Consider the following 14,971-nt stretch of genomic DNA (forward strand, 5'->3'; position numbering starts at 1 on the left):
TATTTAATCTGACCTTTGGTCCAGTGTTGTATTTAGCAAAATATGACTACTTTTGTCCTTTGCAAAGTAGTATTTGATAGTTTACTTTAGAAGCACCAGCAAAAGTCTCTCTCTCTTTCTCCCTTTTTCTCTCTCTTTATCCCATGATTAATACCTGAATATATGGCTATATTTCTTCTTTTCTTGCCTTTTAAAATTCTACCTGCCTAATCTGATATTTTAAGATTGGCAGTTGAAATAGAAGAATAGTTGGTTAATAAGTTTATCTTTGTGAATTTGCTTGCTAGTCCTTGTAATAATACACTTTTTTTTTTTTACACTTGTTTTTCTTACTCTTTTCTTAGTGGCATGTTGTCACCTACACTGTTCTCCATTTTCCTGTCTCAGGAATCCTTTCCGTGTTGAAATTTCTCCTCCTTACCTTGTGAAGTCTGAGAACTTAAATAACTAAGCCCTGAAGTGCAAACACTGAGCAATGGCCTAAGAGCCTCTTTTACCATCACTTCAGAATTTTGGCTTTTAAATCATGCCTTAGGGGGTTTACAAGACCTTTTTTTTCTTCTATTATAAATGATAGAGATTTCTATAAGCCTGACAAGCAAACTATGTCTATTTTTCCCTTCCTTAGGCTTTATTATAATGGATGATATTAATGTTATCCCTTCTATTAGAGGAGCAGAATTAATTCTTCCTCTGGCATAAATATCACCAGGAATTTAATTAGAACTTGAGAATTATTAATTTTATTTCACTCTGGAGTTTATTTACTGTGTTTATCCATCTGAAGTGAGACTGACTAGATTAGAATCTCAGCTCTGGAGCCATTCACTATGTATGTTGCCATGGCAAACTTATCTACACTGTTTCTCAGATTGGTAATAAGTAAAATAGTTAATAATACTAGTCGTCTCATAAAATTACATTAAAAATATGCGTAAAAGTGATTGAAGAGTGCCTGGAGCATATTAAGGGCCGTGATTGTCTCCATCTAATTGCAAACACCTCAGGCAGGATTCTTGTCTGTTTTTCCCTGTTACTTCCAGTGCCTAGAATAGTCTGACACACAGTTGGCTCTTAATAGATATATGTTAAATTAACAGTTTTTATTTAAATAAAACATAGGTTATTCCTTTGTTTGCCATCAGTTTATTTAGTTGCTATTAATGACCTGGCTAATTAAGCTCATGATGTGATTTCTAACCTTTGCTCTCTCTTGGAACCAATTTAGATATTTGAGTAATCTGAGTACAGATATGTCATAAGATTAGGAGACTATATGCCAAGGTTTTTTCCTAATCAAGCAGAGATTTGGCCTGGGCAATACTTTGGAAACTAACAAATTCCCCTGGAGAGGCAAATAGAGTCCCAGCAGAGTTAAATCTGTTCAACATTATTCTTTAAGATTAGCTATGAGTCATATTAGCCAAATTACTATAAAATGAAACTTCCATGGGGGTCCAGTGGTTAAGACTTCCAGTTCAGGTGGCATGGGTTCAATCCCTGGTGTGGGAACTAAGATCCACATGCCGTGGAGTGCAAGTGAAGTCACCTAGTCGTGTCCGACTCTTTGCGACCCCATGGACCATAGCCTACCAGGTCCTCTGTCCACGGGATTTTCTCAGCAAGAGTACTGGAGTGGGGTGCCATTGCTTTCTCCAGGGGATCCCGACCCAGGGATCGAACCTGGGTCTCTCACATTGCAGTCAGACGCTTCACCGTCTGCGCCATCAGGGAAGCCTGTGCAGTGCAAGTGCAGCCTAAAAAAGAAAAAGGTACAAGAATTAATTTAAAAATATTTTAAAAATCTTATCTTTATAAGACCAATACGATGGAACAAGAGACTGACTAATAAGAGAATACCTTTTTGCACAATCCCTCTATGTTATAACACTGGTTGTAGAAAGGCCAGCTGCCTCCACTTCAGCAACTGTGATAGCCAAAGCAGAATTTTATTGTCTTGTTTTCTTTGCTACACTAATGAGGGCTCAAAAAGTATAGCTAGGAGACCAACACCAGATGGTTTTAGGTGATGTTTTTATCTGTTCCGCTGCTATATCATTCTTAAGGAAGAACCTTAAATCTTAACTGATTTTTTAAAATTCTATGTTGAATTACTCACATGCTGTCCTCTTATGACAAATGGCTTATGCCTCTAGTTTTGGTATCAGGGACATAATTTGATTTAATCTGATGGTTTATTAATAGTAATATGTTTGCTGAAACTGAGCAAAAAATTAAGTTCAAAGAAGTATAAGTAATATGCTGTAATTATTTTTGTGAGTGGTACTCTAAATTTTGATAGAGAAAGTCTTTGCTATCATCTTGTTAGTGACATAAAGCATGGTTATTTTAGATGGGTTAAACAATGAAAAACTGGAAAGGTCTTCATAACTAGTACTTTTTAATGAAAGGTTCATGGAATCCTGAGTTTTTCGTGTTGATTTTTTTTTGGCAGGTTCAGTTTATGACAAATAGGTCTTATGTGGAGCTCCTGTTCTCTAATCTTTACATTCAGCATTTTTTTTCAATAAAACTTTATTGAGCTCACAGTTCTTTGCAAACAATTTTGCAACTGTTTTTGTTACAAATATGAAAACCATCACCTTCTTCACAGATAATTCAATTCTTAAATATTTCAGAGTGAAAGGGGAAGGTAAATATTCTAATGGTGGCTTGGGTATGTGGCTAGGATGTTCAAACTACCACACAGTTGCACTCATTTCGCATGCTAGCAAAGTAATGTACAAAATTCTCCAAGCTAGGCTTCAACATTGTGTGAACTGAGATCTTTCAGATGTTCAAGCTGGATTTAGAAAAGCAAAGGAACCAGAGATCAAATTACCAACATCTGTGGGATCATAAAAAAAGCAAGAGAATTCCAGAAAAATGTCTAGCTCTGCTTCATTGACTATGCTAAAGCCTTGACTGTGTGAATCACAACAAACTGTGGAAAATTATTAAAGAGATGGGAATGCCATACTGCCTTACCTGCCTCCTGTGAAACCTGTACACAGGTCAAGAAGCCACATTTCAAAATGGACATACAACAGTGGACTTGTTCAAATTGTGAAAGGAGTTTGTCAGGGCTGTATATTGTCACTGTGCTTATTTAACTTGTATGCAGAGTACATCATGTGAAATGCTGGGCTGGATGAAGCACAAGCGGGAATCAAGATTGCTGAGAGAAACATCAATAACCTCAGATATGCACATGACACCATCATATAGCAGAAAGCAAAGAGGAGCTAAAGAGCCTTTTGATGAAGGTGAAAGAGGAGAGTGAACAAGTTGGCTTAAAATTCAGCATTCAAAAAGCACAGACCTTGGCATCTGGTCCATCACTTCATGGCAAATACATGGGGAAACAATGGAAACAGTGAGAGACTTTATTTTCTTGGGCTCCAAAATCACTGCAGATGGTGACTGCGGCCATGAAATTAAAAGACATTTGCTCCTTGGAAGAAAAGCTAATACCAATCTAGACAGCATATAAAAAGCAGAGACATTGCTTTGCTGACAAATTTCCATACAGTCAAAGCTGTGATATTTTCCTATAGTCATGTATGCATGTGAGAGTTGGACCATAAAGGCTGAACACTGAAGAACTGATGCTTTTGAACCATGGTGTTGGAGAAGACTCTAGAGAATCCCTTGGAATGCAAGGAGATCAAACCAGTTAATGCTAAAGAAAATCAATCCTGAATATTCATTGGAAGGACTGATGCTGAAGTTGAAGCTCCAATACTTTGGCTGCCTGATGCAAAGAACTGACTCACTGGAAAAGACCCTGATATAGAAAAGATTGAAGGCAGGAGGAGAAGGGGACAACAGAGGGCCAGATGGCTTGATGGTATCACCAACTCAATGAACATGAGTTTGAGCAAGCTCTGGGAGATGGTGAAGGACAGAGAAACCTGGCATGCTACAGACCATGAGGTGGCTGAGTTGGACATAACTGAGCAACTAAACCAGGGTATGTTGTAAGGAGAGCTATTATAAACTGCTATGTTTATATAATTCAAAGCAGGAAAGGATTCAATTGCTTTGGACAAAAACTAGGAATTTGGTAAAGAAATTTTATTGACATTTGACCATAATAAAGTGGTTTACCTGGTGAATAAGCAGTTGAAGAAACTCCCAGGCAACAGGAATAGCAAGTTCACATTATGCTGATTTTGTGAGGAGGGCATCTTTGCACACTGGCCCTATCCCTAAAAAGCCGGTATCTTCTAGAACTGAAAATTCCCTGGAAAACAGATCCCTTGGTTGGAAGTGCTTTATAGCTTGGATTTTCCTTCCATGAGTGATGACCCTCAAGGATTCAGCTGCAACTGCAGATGACACTCAGCTTCTCATAAAACTGAATGAGACCATGTTTTGCCAATTTCACCTGTTGGAAGGAACAGTAAGGGATTGTTCACCAAAGGATGGAGATGTGTGTGGTGATGATGTTTTTCCCATCATGTTTCAAAAATATTATAAAGACTTTTCAGGCCATTAAGTATTAGTACCCCAGCTATTAACATAACTTATTGACTAAAATAAGCTTTGACTTAATCTTTATATCTTTTGCTCACCTTGGAAACCAATTTGTAGTTCTATTTTTTTTCTGTTTATCTTGTTTAATGACTAGATTCAGATATATATAAAACCTGTTATAATTTATAAAGTCTGATTTCACTGAAGAATACCTATTGGCAAATTTCTTTACTCATTGTTTTGTGATGGCATAAATATTCTGGTCAAGAATAACAAATGCACACAAAATCAGAGAACAGGAGGTGATTTAAATATGTGAAGTCACTCAAGACAATGAGAGAGAACAGGTTTTTGTCCTATTAGGATGTAAAACTAAGTGCAGGAGCTCTGGCTGTTTTGTCCACTGTTATATTACAGGTGCCTATCACAGGCCTTAATACACAGTAGGTGGTCAATAAATACGTATTAAATGACTATGTTGAAAAGCGTTATACTGGGCAGAACAAACAATATCTAAAAGCGTTTATTCCTAGTAACAATAAAAATAAACAATAAATAATATTTTGTCAATCAAACAAAACCTATCTAGTGAAACTCTTTTTAGAACTGATGTTATTATGCAGTATGTCTCTTTTAGGAAACTTTTATGTTCCATGAAGCAACATATTTACTCTGCTTTCTCATTCATTTGCAGGACTATCTGTCCTACGGACATTAAAAAAAAAAAAAAAAAAGAAAAATGCTTGTTAGCTTCTATATCTGTAGCAAAGGCTCTCTCATGCTTTAGAGATTATTTATGATTACTATTCAAATATTGTCATATCCTGGAGCATTGTTTTATAGAATTTCCTAGTAATATATCATTCCTGGACTTCATGAGAATCAATCAACTTGTCAATAATGATAATATTAGAATAATAATTTCAACTACATAGGATTATTTTGAATTTTCAAATCAACTTCTAATATATGCTCTCATTTTTTATTAAATGAAATGCTCATTGAAATGTCTGTTGAAAATGAATTTCAGTGAAATGCACAAAATTATAGTGATTCTTGTATCTCAGTTAAATGACTTCTTTTTGCAAGAGAAATTTTGTTCCTCAAATCTGTATATATAGCATATCTCTCCATTTAGAAGCTGGACTTGGTTTGTCTAGCATGTAAATATTCTTTCAGTTTGAAAAATGTAGATCCTTGGAAAAGAAACAGAAAGTTAATTGTATATATTTTCGCTTCCTCTTCCTTTTATTCATGCTGTGCTGTTACTCATTTTATTTTGTGCTTATATCCTGATGAGTAAATGTGCCCCAACTCACCACTGATTTCTTCCTTATTTTTTCTGTATACTTTTGACATTATCTCCATGTGGCCAACTATTGATCATTGAACTTACGTGGAAAGGGTGCCCTAGGAGACTCTGACTGCCTTGCTCTGGAGGTTATTGTTTCTTTTGACAGTTTCTTTTCCATGTCCTTCTGTCTGAAAACTCTCTCTAGACTAATCAATGTTTTCAGACAATGGAGAATGTTGGAAAGTTAAAACCCATGGAACAGTCCTTAACTAATGAGGGACAGGGGTTGGTAGATAAACACCCCAGTCAGCCTCCTCATTTTTCAGAGGGAAAGTTCTAGGATGTGTTCTTTCTAGTTTCCCAGAGGGTTCCCAAAGGCAGGGAGTCAAGTTTCCCACAGTGACCACCACTCATTCCTGTTCCATTACTGGATGTTTTCCATTTCTTTATCTCTTCTCTACTCCTTCAGTATACTTCCTGGGTTCATCACCCTAATGATCTACTTATATCAGGACTGGCTTTTGGGCGGATTCAAGCTAAGACAAATACCATCCTAGCTGTAGATTTTTTATTAATCCACAGCTAGGATGTAGCTCTTTCTTGTGAGTTTTGGTGGTGGTGGTGTTTTGTTTTTGGTTTTGTTTTTGGTTTGGTTTTTATGTTCTTCCTTCCTTGTGATTTTTCTCTGTGACTCAATAGTCAATTTCCTTTCAATCAAGGAATTATATGTCTTAGGGTATTTCTAACTCAATCCAAATGGTAGCTTTTACTATAGTTAACTACTTCACATCCATTTAATCAGAGTCAGGGATAGAAATCTAAGTTCCTTTTTAAAAATTGCCCAGATCCATGGAGGGCTAAATCTCTAAAAATATAAGATGATTATCATTGCATTGTTTTCATTTTTTTAAGAAATGTTTATCTTCAGCAAGCTATTATGTTAGGTAATAGCCAAACAAAGCACCAAAAACGTCATTGACCTTGGCTAAAATAGTATTTTCTTCCTACAGAATGTATTCTTAATTAACCCCAAGCTAAACCTTTGTATTGCCCATCCAGAGGACCTCATGAGGAACTGACTCACTAAAATTAATGGGTATGAATCCCTGCCTACAAACTCAGGTTTGAAAGAAATATATCTTTATTATTCTATAATTTAACTTCATTTTTATTTCAACTATCTATTTTGCCATAATTTCAGAAATTGGTAACATGGATTTCCCATTTCCACCAGATTTTGTTTAAATTCTAGGGGTTGCTTTTATTTTACCATGGTGTGGGACATGAGACTTGGATCTCTGATGGGCATGGATCACCTAACATCCCCTTCATTCCAATTGTCTTGTCACATTCAGTTCTGACCTATCTCTCTGCTTCTTCCATTCCATCATCTGGGGCTGGGGCTATTCCCCTGAGGCCTGGAGCCTACCCCTTGGACTCACTATGTCTGTCTAGCCAGTCAAACTTAGTGACCTCAACCAAGAAGGGACACAGAGATCCCCTTTGCTCTTGAATATACTAATGTTTGGGATTTGGTGTGGGAGCCAGGAAGCCAATCCTCTTTATGTTGCAGATAAACTAAAGTAACTGTTGCTCAGCCCAAAAAAACTTTCCTTTTTGCTTGCCAGGAGGGGAGGAGCTGAAGAGAGCTTGGGAAGTGTTCTCTTCCTCAGAGAGATTTCCTAAAATATACTTTCCATGTTTAGTTATTAAAGGGTTTAGGATTTTGAAAAATAAAAACCACAGACTGTTTGGTCTCTCCTCTCTTTCTTTTCCCTTCCTTTCTTTTTCCTTTCTTTCTCTTTGTTTGCCTGTCATTATACTTCATCCCATCCCTCCCAGGACCAATAATTTATAGATCTATCTACTGTATTTGCCCCACAGAGCATATCAAACATGCTAGAATGTTGACATACTCATCTTAAGGAAAGAGTCAAGTCTCTGAGACAATTGCTATGATGACCCATGCCCTCCATCATTGAGGGCTGGCAAGATTCTCATTCTGAAAGTCAGATGGGCACTTATTTATGAGCATTGTGTACATAGCGAATTTATGGCTGGTATTGTGTGTCATGTTAAAAACGGACTTCATTGGAATAATTTTTATGTAATTTGAACCATTTGGTGATAACTATAAACATGTTTAAAATAATATGTGATGTTTATTTTATTTTTTAATTGGGGTACAGTTGTTTTACAATGTTGTGTTAATTTTTTGCTATACAATGAGGTGAATCGGCTATATGTAAACATATATTCCCTCCCTCCCACTCCTCCCCCTAGTTTCATCCATCATCCATTCAATGCTTCTTCACTTAACTTGATAAACTGCCTTTGTTTACTTTGTGTAGTTCACCTTTTTCTACTTTTTACATTGGTTTGATGAACATTCCAAATAAAAACTAACATACTGTCCACTCTGTTTTTCTCTTGTCCCTTTTTAATTTCTGTGTTTCATTTCTTTATTAACTTAAAAATGAACTTCAAATAGTAGTCCGTCTCTCACATGTTGCTGTGAAGAATGACTGGATGTCTAGATCCTGCAATATGGTTTTGACCAATGCTCTTGTCTCACGGTTATAAGGAAGCTGATGATCTCAATGGCTTTGTACGTTTGTTCTTATGTAATGATGGAGTAGATCAAGCAAAGCATGCAATAGACGTTTAAAGAACACTCAGCCATGAACATGATTTAATGCAATGAGATCAATCTTTCTTAGTTCCCTAATTACCTATGTAAGTACAAAGTAAGAAACTGTGCATGGGATCAATGTGGTTGAAGAGTTTAAAAACACTGTTTAAAATAATACTATTCACTTGCAATTCACTTTTGCCTGAGACTTTAAAGGCTCTAAAAAAATGCTGAATCTTGAAAAAACAATAGTTTCAACTTCCAAATTAAAATTGTAAAGCAAAATTAATAAATGTTTTATTATGTGTCCTCAAAATATACAAGTATATTTAAAACAACTCATCCTTATACAAGTCAATTTCAGGGGCAAATATTTCTTGACTTAATATCACCATTGTGTGTTTCTATAATCTAAACATATATTAATGGTCCTTAGGCCTTGGGATTTTTAATTTACCAAAACATGGTGTAAAAAAATGAGTCTTATTAATATAACTATTGGACTCTCTAGACTTCTGTTTTAACTAAATACCTTTGTAAAATTATACTGTTTACCTCAAACTGGGCTGTAAGAATTTCTACTATTGTTTCATAATGCTGTGTCAATAAATAAGTAAACTATTTTTAAAATTTCATTAGTAGTATCTTTTTATCAGTTAAGCAATATTAAATAGCATTTTTAAATACTTTCTTTTCTACCAAACTCTGCAGTGCCTTTTGTCTCATTTTCATTTTGTTACTTTCCCAACAGGTTTTTAATCATAGATTTTTATAATTTAAAGTCAGCACCTCAGAAGGGCAACTAAAATACTTTGAAAACTTGTATATTACTTACAATGATGTTAGAAAGGCCAACAATGTTTAAAAAGGTTGAAGACAGTGGCACCCCACTCCAGTACTCCTGCCTGGAAAATCCCATGGATGGAGAAGCCTGGTAGTCTGCAGTCCATGCTAAGGGTCGGACACAACTGAGCGACTTCCCTTTCACTTTTCACTTTCATGCATTGGAGAAGGAAATGGCAAGCCACTCCAGTGTTCTTGCCTGGAGAATCCCAGGGATGGGGGAGCCTGGTGGGCTGCCGTCTATGGGGTCACACAGAGCCGGACACGACTGAAGCAACTTAGCAGGCGTATGACTATGCCTATATGACTATGCCTGTGACTATGCCTATTACACAGAACCATAATTGTAACATGGAATTGTTTTCTTATTCTCCCCTGGCATCTTTTCAAATTTGTTTTTTATTGAGGCAGCACTGACCTATAATAGTCTATAAGTTTCATATATACAATACTATATTTCTACTTCTGTATACCTTACAGCAAGCTCACCACCCAAAATTTTGTTTCCGTCTATCACCATACAGTTGATATCATTTACTTATTTCACCCTTTCCCTACTCCTTTCCCTTTGGTAATCACACTCTGTTCTCTATATCTACATTTTTGGGGCGGGGGTTGTTTGTACATTTCTTTTGCTTTTTGTTTTTTTATACTCCACATATGAGTGAGATCATATGGGATCTGTCTCTGAATTATCTCACTTAGTATAATGCCCTCAAGGCACACCTATGTTCCCAAAGGCAAGATATATATATACAGTAGAATATATATATTCATTTGAATATTTATATATTCCATCAAGGCAGAATACTGAACCCCATAGGGAGTTTACCTTTCATTCTGAGAAAAACTCTCTCCAACTCTGAGCTGAAATTAATATCTAAAAGCAGTTACACAGTACAGTTGAACACTTTATATTCCAAATATGGATAGATTTCAGTTTTAAATTTGGCCTCAAATATTTCTGAATATATGAAATCAAATATTAGCATAATGCATTTCCTCTATTCTTATTTAGTAATGTACTACATAGACTGACACTGTGATATAAGCAGAAAAGAAATTACTGTGTCTGAACAGGTTTTTGTGCAGTTTCTACTTTGTGTGATGAAAAGTGTGCAATAAAGCATTTTTTTTATTGAATGGATATTTATCTACATTTTTTTTTTTTTTTACATAAAAAGTTTCAAACAACTTACTTTCACTGGGGAGATCAGTATAACCCGAACGTTGGAGTGGTGGCCATCATAGTTAGGTGACTATTTTTGAAAAGCAGTTTGTTTGCTTCTAAGTTTTAAAACTGGTTATGAGAACTCACATTGCCTAAACTTTCTGAACAGAGGTTAGAGATGAAATATTGGAGATGCTTTAAGTTACATGATTTTGTTATTCCTTTCAAGATGAAAAACCAGGCCTACTGCCTGGTAAAAACCCCTGGCAATCTTTTTCCTTACTTGATTGTGTTCAGTTTGCAAAATATGCATCATTTGACCTGAGGATGATCGTGACCATGAAAATACAAGAACTAAACAGCTTCAATATTTATACCTGGAAGGACAAAAACAAATGGTGGTTGTCAACATTAAAAGAGAAAGGGGTTCTTGTTTTAAAACTTTAATTCTTCTCATCTTTCTAATTGCGGAACAATTCAAGAATACATAAAATTTAATTCCCCTCTCCATGTGTAAGATTCTTAGTAAAATTCCACAGGTTTACGCCACATAATTAAAATAAATAACCATTCTATATGGTTTAAATGTGATCAATACAATAAGATTTTTGCACAAGAGAACAGTATTTCAATTGTCTGTGTAAATATAAAGCATACTGTTGAGGTCTAGCTCTAGTAGATCTAAATAGGTGCGTGTTCTTTTGTTTGTCTTTTAGCATCTCCATCAATCAAACTCTTGGTGGATGACCCTATTGTTGTAAATCCTGGAGAGGCCATAACATTAGTATGTGTCACGACAGGAGGAGAGCCTGCACCCTCTCTCACATGGGTCAGATCCTTTGGGACTCTGCCTGAAAAGACTGTTTTGAATGGAGGAACTTTGACCATACCTGCCATCACCTCAGAAGATGCTGGCACTTACAGCTGCATTGCCAATAATAACGTGGGAAACCCTGCAAAAAAGTCCACCAACATCATTGTGAGAGGTAAGTTTGCCTAGAGAATGTTACAGCATAAATTTCTAGGTTAGCCAGGCTATGATAAAGCAAATAATGTTTGTAAATAATGTTCTTCAATTATAAAAGTAACCCAAGATTTCTGAGTCTTAATAACACTGCTTTATATTTGCATTGAATAGTTTTCATAACACATTCTAAGTGATACTGTGGAATAGTTTTATATATATAAAAAAAAGCTTAAAACCCAAATTTGGCATAGAATATTATGCATTGTTATACAGATTGGGTATAATTTTAAGGATTTAACAAATGTATCAATTTAATGTTTAATAAACATTTATTGAATCCCTATTATATGAAGAACCTTAAACTGTGGGATTACATTGAAATCTATAAACATGTCCTTGTACTCAAGGATTCTACTGTCAGAGTGTTAAAATTAAATGTATCAATTTAGAGCCATATGATACAGTGTTTGACAAGCATAGGCAAAAGCTATGGACATAAAAATAAAAATTATAGTAGTTTCTGGCAAATATTATTAGGGAATATCTAATAATTTGTATCAGGTTTTGTAGGCTGGGTAGAGTTTTAACAGACTGAGATTAGCTAAAGTCATGGAAAAGTTAGAGTTAGGAAAAGGTAAAGTTTATTTGAGGAATTGATGTAAAAAGTAGGTAGTGACCTGCTGCTTACCTACCACTGTCAATAGCAGTGATTTGTATAGCTAGTGTACTGGCGCTGCTTGTGGAGGAGATGCTAACTTTCCATTTCAGAGAAGGTAAAGTCACTGTGCAAGGAGAGCATGTTTCTTCTTGTCTCACTTCACTGGCTTGGCTCTGGCTTCGGGACTGAGGATGGATATCCATGCCTCTAAAGTTAAAATAGATATCCATATGGGCCTCTTCCAGTAGACAAATGAAAATTTCTCATGATGGAAGATTGTAATGATAACAAAATATAATTGGGTATATTGAGATAAACACTTGTGGTTTTGTGAACATAGACTAGCAGTTTTAATGACCATAGTTATGTGTTACCATCTAAACTATCAGAAATATACTATTTGGTCAAAAATACACTCTATTCAAAATATCGCAAGATGTTACAATGTAAACCAAGACCCTGTAGATACTGCACTATCTACCGCAAAATTGTACTCAATATGTATTTAGCAATTGTACTTAGTAATTGTCAGATAGACCATTATCTTAGGATCATCATAAAATAAAACTTCATGCCTATTCAGCTACTGCAATGTTGTCTTACGAAACCGAATGTTACTGAAAGAAGTATTGTTCATATTTAGGTTTGCTTTTAAACCATATATCATCCATTAGCATATATAACAAGGAAAATCGGTTGATTAAATTGTTCCTAAATCTTCAGACTCAGAACCAACCCAACTTATAAGTCAGTTTTCATATCAATCTTTGGTGACTATGGTCATTTAGATTTCTAAATCTAGTTTAATCATAGACCCATCTGCAACTGTATTGAATTCCTGAATAACTGGCAAAGTGTCCAGCATAGTGGTGTTGCTCAGGGACCCTCCATAAAGAACTCAATCAATTCACAGCAAGTATATACTCCTAGAATGATTTGCTTCTTCCTAGCCCATCTAGCAGTTTTCATCTGTATTCTTACTAAAGATAGTTTTTAGCTTTGACATGAATGACCTAAAATAAATAAACCCTTATAATGTATTTCTTCAATTTATAATTTCTCTTTTATGCCTTTAATTTACCTGAAGTGTCCATTTGCATAGTCATATTACCAGTAGAATTTCTCAGCAGTAGCATTCACATGATTCATAAAATCGAGTTTGTATGTAATCTTGCTGAATATAGAAATAGCCTTGGTTAAGAAGTCCTAGATTAAATTGTGAGGAGAAAAACTGCTACAGTACTATGAGGCATTTGATTTCTGCCACAAAGGATAAGAAATTCAGTTAAAGAAAAAATGGTTTTCTTCTTATTATAGCAAATAAATTATTTTCAAGTCTTTTGAATTTGTAGAACTCTGCCATATCTTAGATTAACTGTGTCATGGATACACAAAAATAGAACTCTGGGTTCGTTTTCCCCCATTCATTTCCATAATTAAATCAAGAGCCACAGACCAGGTTTTCTAAGAAAGCATGAGGATAGGGGATGCATAGAGTTTCCACTATCATTTGAGAGTATCCATGGACAAAACAAGATTGTAGGTAGCAGACAGGAAAAAATAAATTCTAGAAATATTTTTGAATGTGTCATTTGCTTTAAAAAAAATAGAAAACACTTTAAATAATGTAGTTAACCATCTCTGTAGATAGTGAACTCCAAAACAGAAGAGGAATCTCATAGGTTTTAATGTTTTGTTGGACATTCAGAAACAGCAGCAATTCTTTTCTTATGATCCTCTAAGAGATTATAGTGATTAAGCTACATTTCTTCCAAGTCAGAAGAGAAGTTCCGCCATACATTTGGTAAGAAAAGTATGCTGTTTTCCGAGCTACATGTTGATGACCTGAGCTCAGTTTCCACTTTCCCACCCAAAGTTCTCTGTTGTTGTGAGTCACTGTATTTAGAAATGCCCACATTTCTCTTCTGTTATGAATTGAATGAGCCACTGTGTTGAGCAAGCATGGTTCATAACATGATCAAGACTTTACTATATTTTAGTGTCCTGCAGTTTTTAAAATTTTTATTCAGTGGCTGAATCTTGCCCTGCTTCAGAAAAAAAAGTCAGGCAGATCCCATGGACCTTTGGTTCATTTTGAGAAATAGAGTCCTGCAGTGCATTCAAATCACAGTCATGCATTTAGTTCAGAATTTTGTATGCATGTTGCAAAATAGTAATACAAACCCTAAAGGAGATCAGTCCTGGGTGTTATTTGGAAGGAATGATGCTAAAGCTAAAACTCCAGTACTTTGGCCACCTCATGCAAAGAGTTGACCCATTGGAAAAGACTCTGATGCTGGGAAGGATTGGGGGCAGGAGGAGAAGGGGACGGCAGAGGATGAGATGGCTGGATGGCATCACTGACTTGATGGACATGAGTCTGAGTGAACTCCGGGAGTTGGTGATCGATAGGGAGGCCTAGCATGCTGTGATTCACGGGGTCGCAAAGAGTTGGACACTTAACTGAACCTGATGTAATGGAAAGTTATCTCTCCTGAACAGCTTGGGGCAACTTTGGGCTGGAGACCTTCAGTGGGCAAGGGAATGAGGGGCTAGTCTTGTTGGCTTCTAATTGTTTGTCTGTTTATTCTCTGCCCTCCTTTCTACCACCCTGTCCCTGACCTGATAGCCAGATCCTGATGTTCCTGGTTTGGGGTAGGGTAGGAAGGTTTCTCAATATAATTTTGTTTTTCTTCTGTGGCACATTAATGGACTCTCCATGGTGGATTGCTGGTAAAGAACCTGCCTGCCAATGCAGGAGATGTAGATTTAATCCCTGGGTCAGGAAGATCCCCTGCAGAAGGAAATGGTAAACCCATTCTTGCCTAGGAAATCCTGGATAGAAGGACCTGGTGGGCTACAGTTCATGCAGGCTCAGTCACTTCAGTCATGTCCAACTCTTTGTAATCCTGTAGACTGTAGCCCAC

At 36.1% G+C, this 14,971-nt stretch overlaps 1 protein-coding gene across 1 annotated transcript in view; it reads left to right on the forward strand.

The window, feature by feature from the left end:
- Positions 1-14,971, forward strand: part of MDGA2 (MAM domain containing glycosylphosphatidylinositol anchor 2) — a 928,200-nt gene that overhangs the window by 599,362 nt on the left and 313,867 nt on the right. Inside the window, exon 6 of the mRNA XM_018054380.1 lies at positions 11,136-11,405. Within this exon, the coding sequence (XP_017909869.1) occupies positions 11,136-11,405 (270 nt within the window). The remainder of the gene's footprint in view (positions 1-11,135; positions 11,406-14,971) is intronic.

This window comes from Capra hircus, chromosome 10, assembly GCF_001704415.2.
Source record: "Capra hircus breed San Clemente chromosome 10, ASM170441v1, whole genome shotgun sequence".
NCBI lineage: Eukaryota > Metazoa > Chordata > Mammalia > Artiodactyla > Bovidae > Capra > Capra hircus.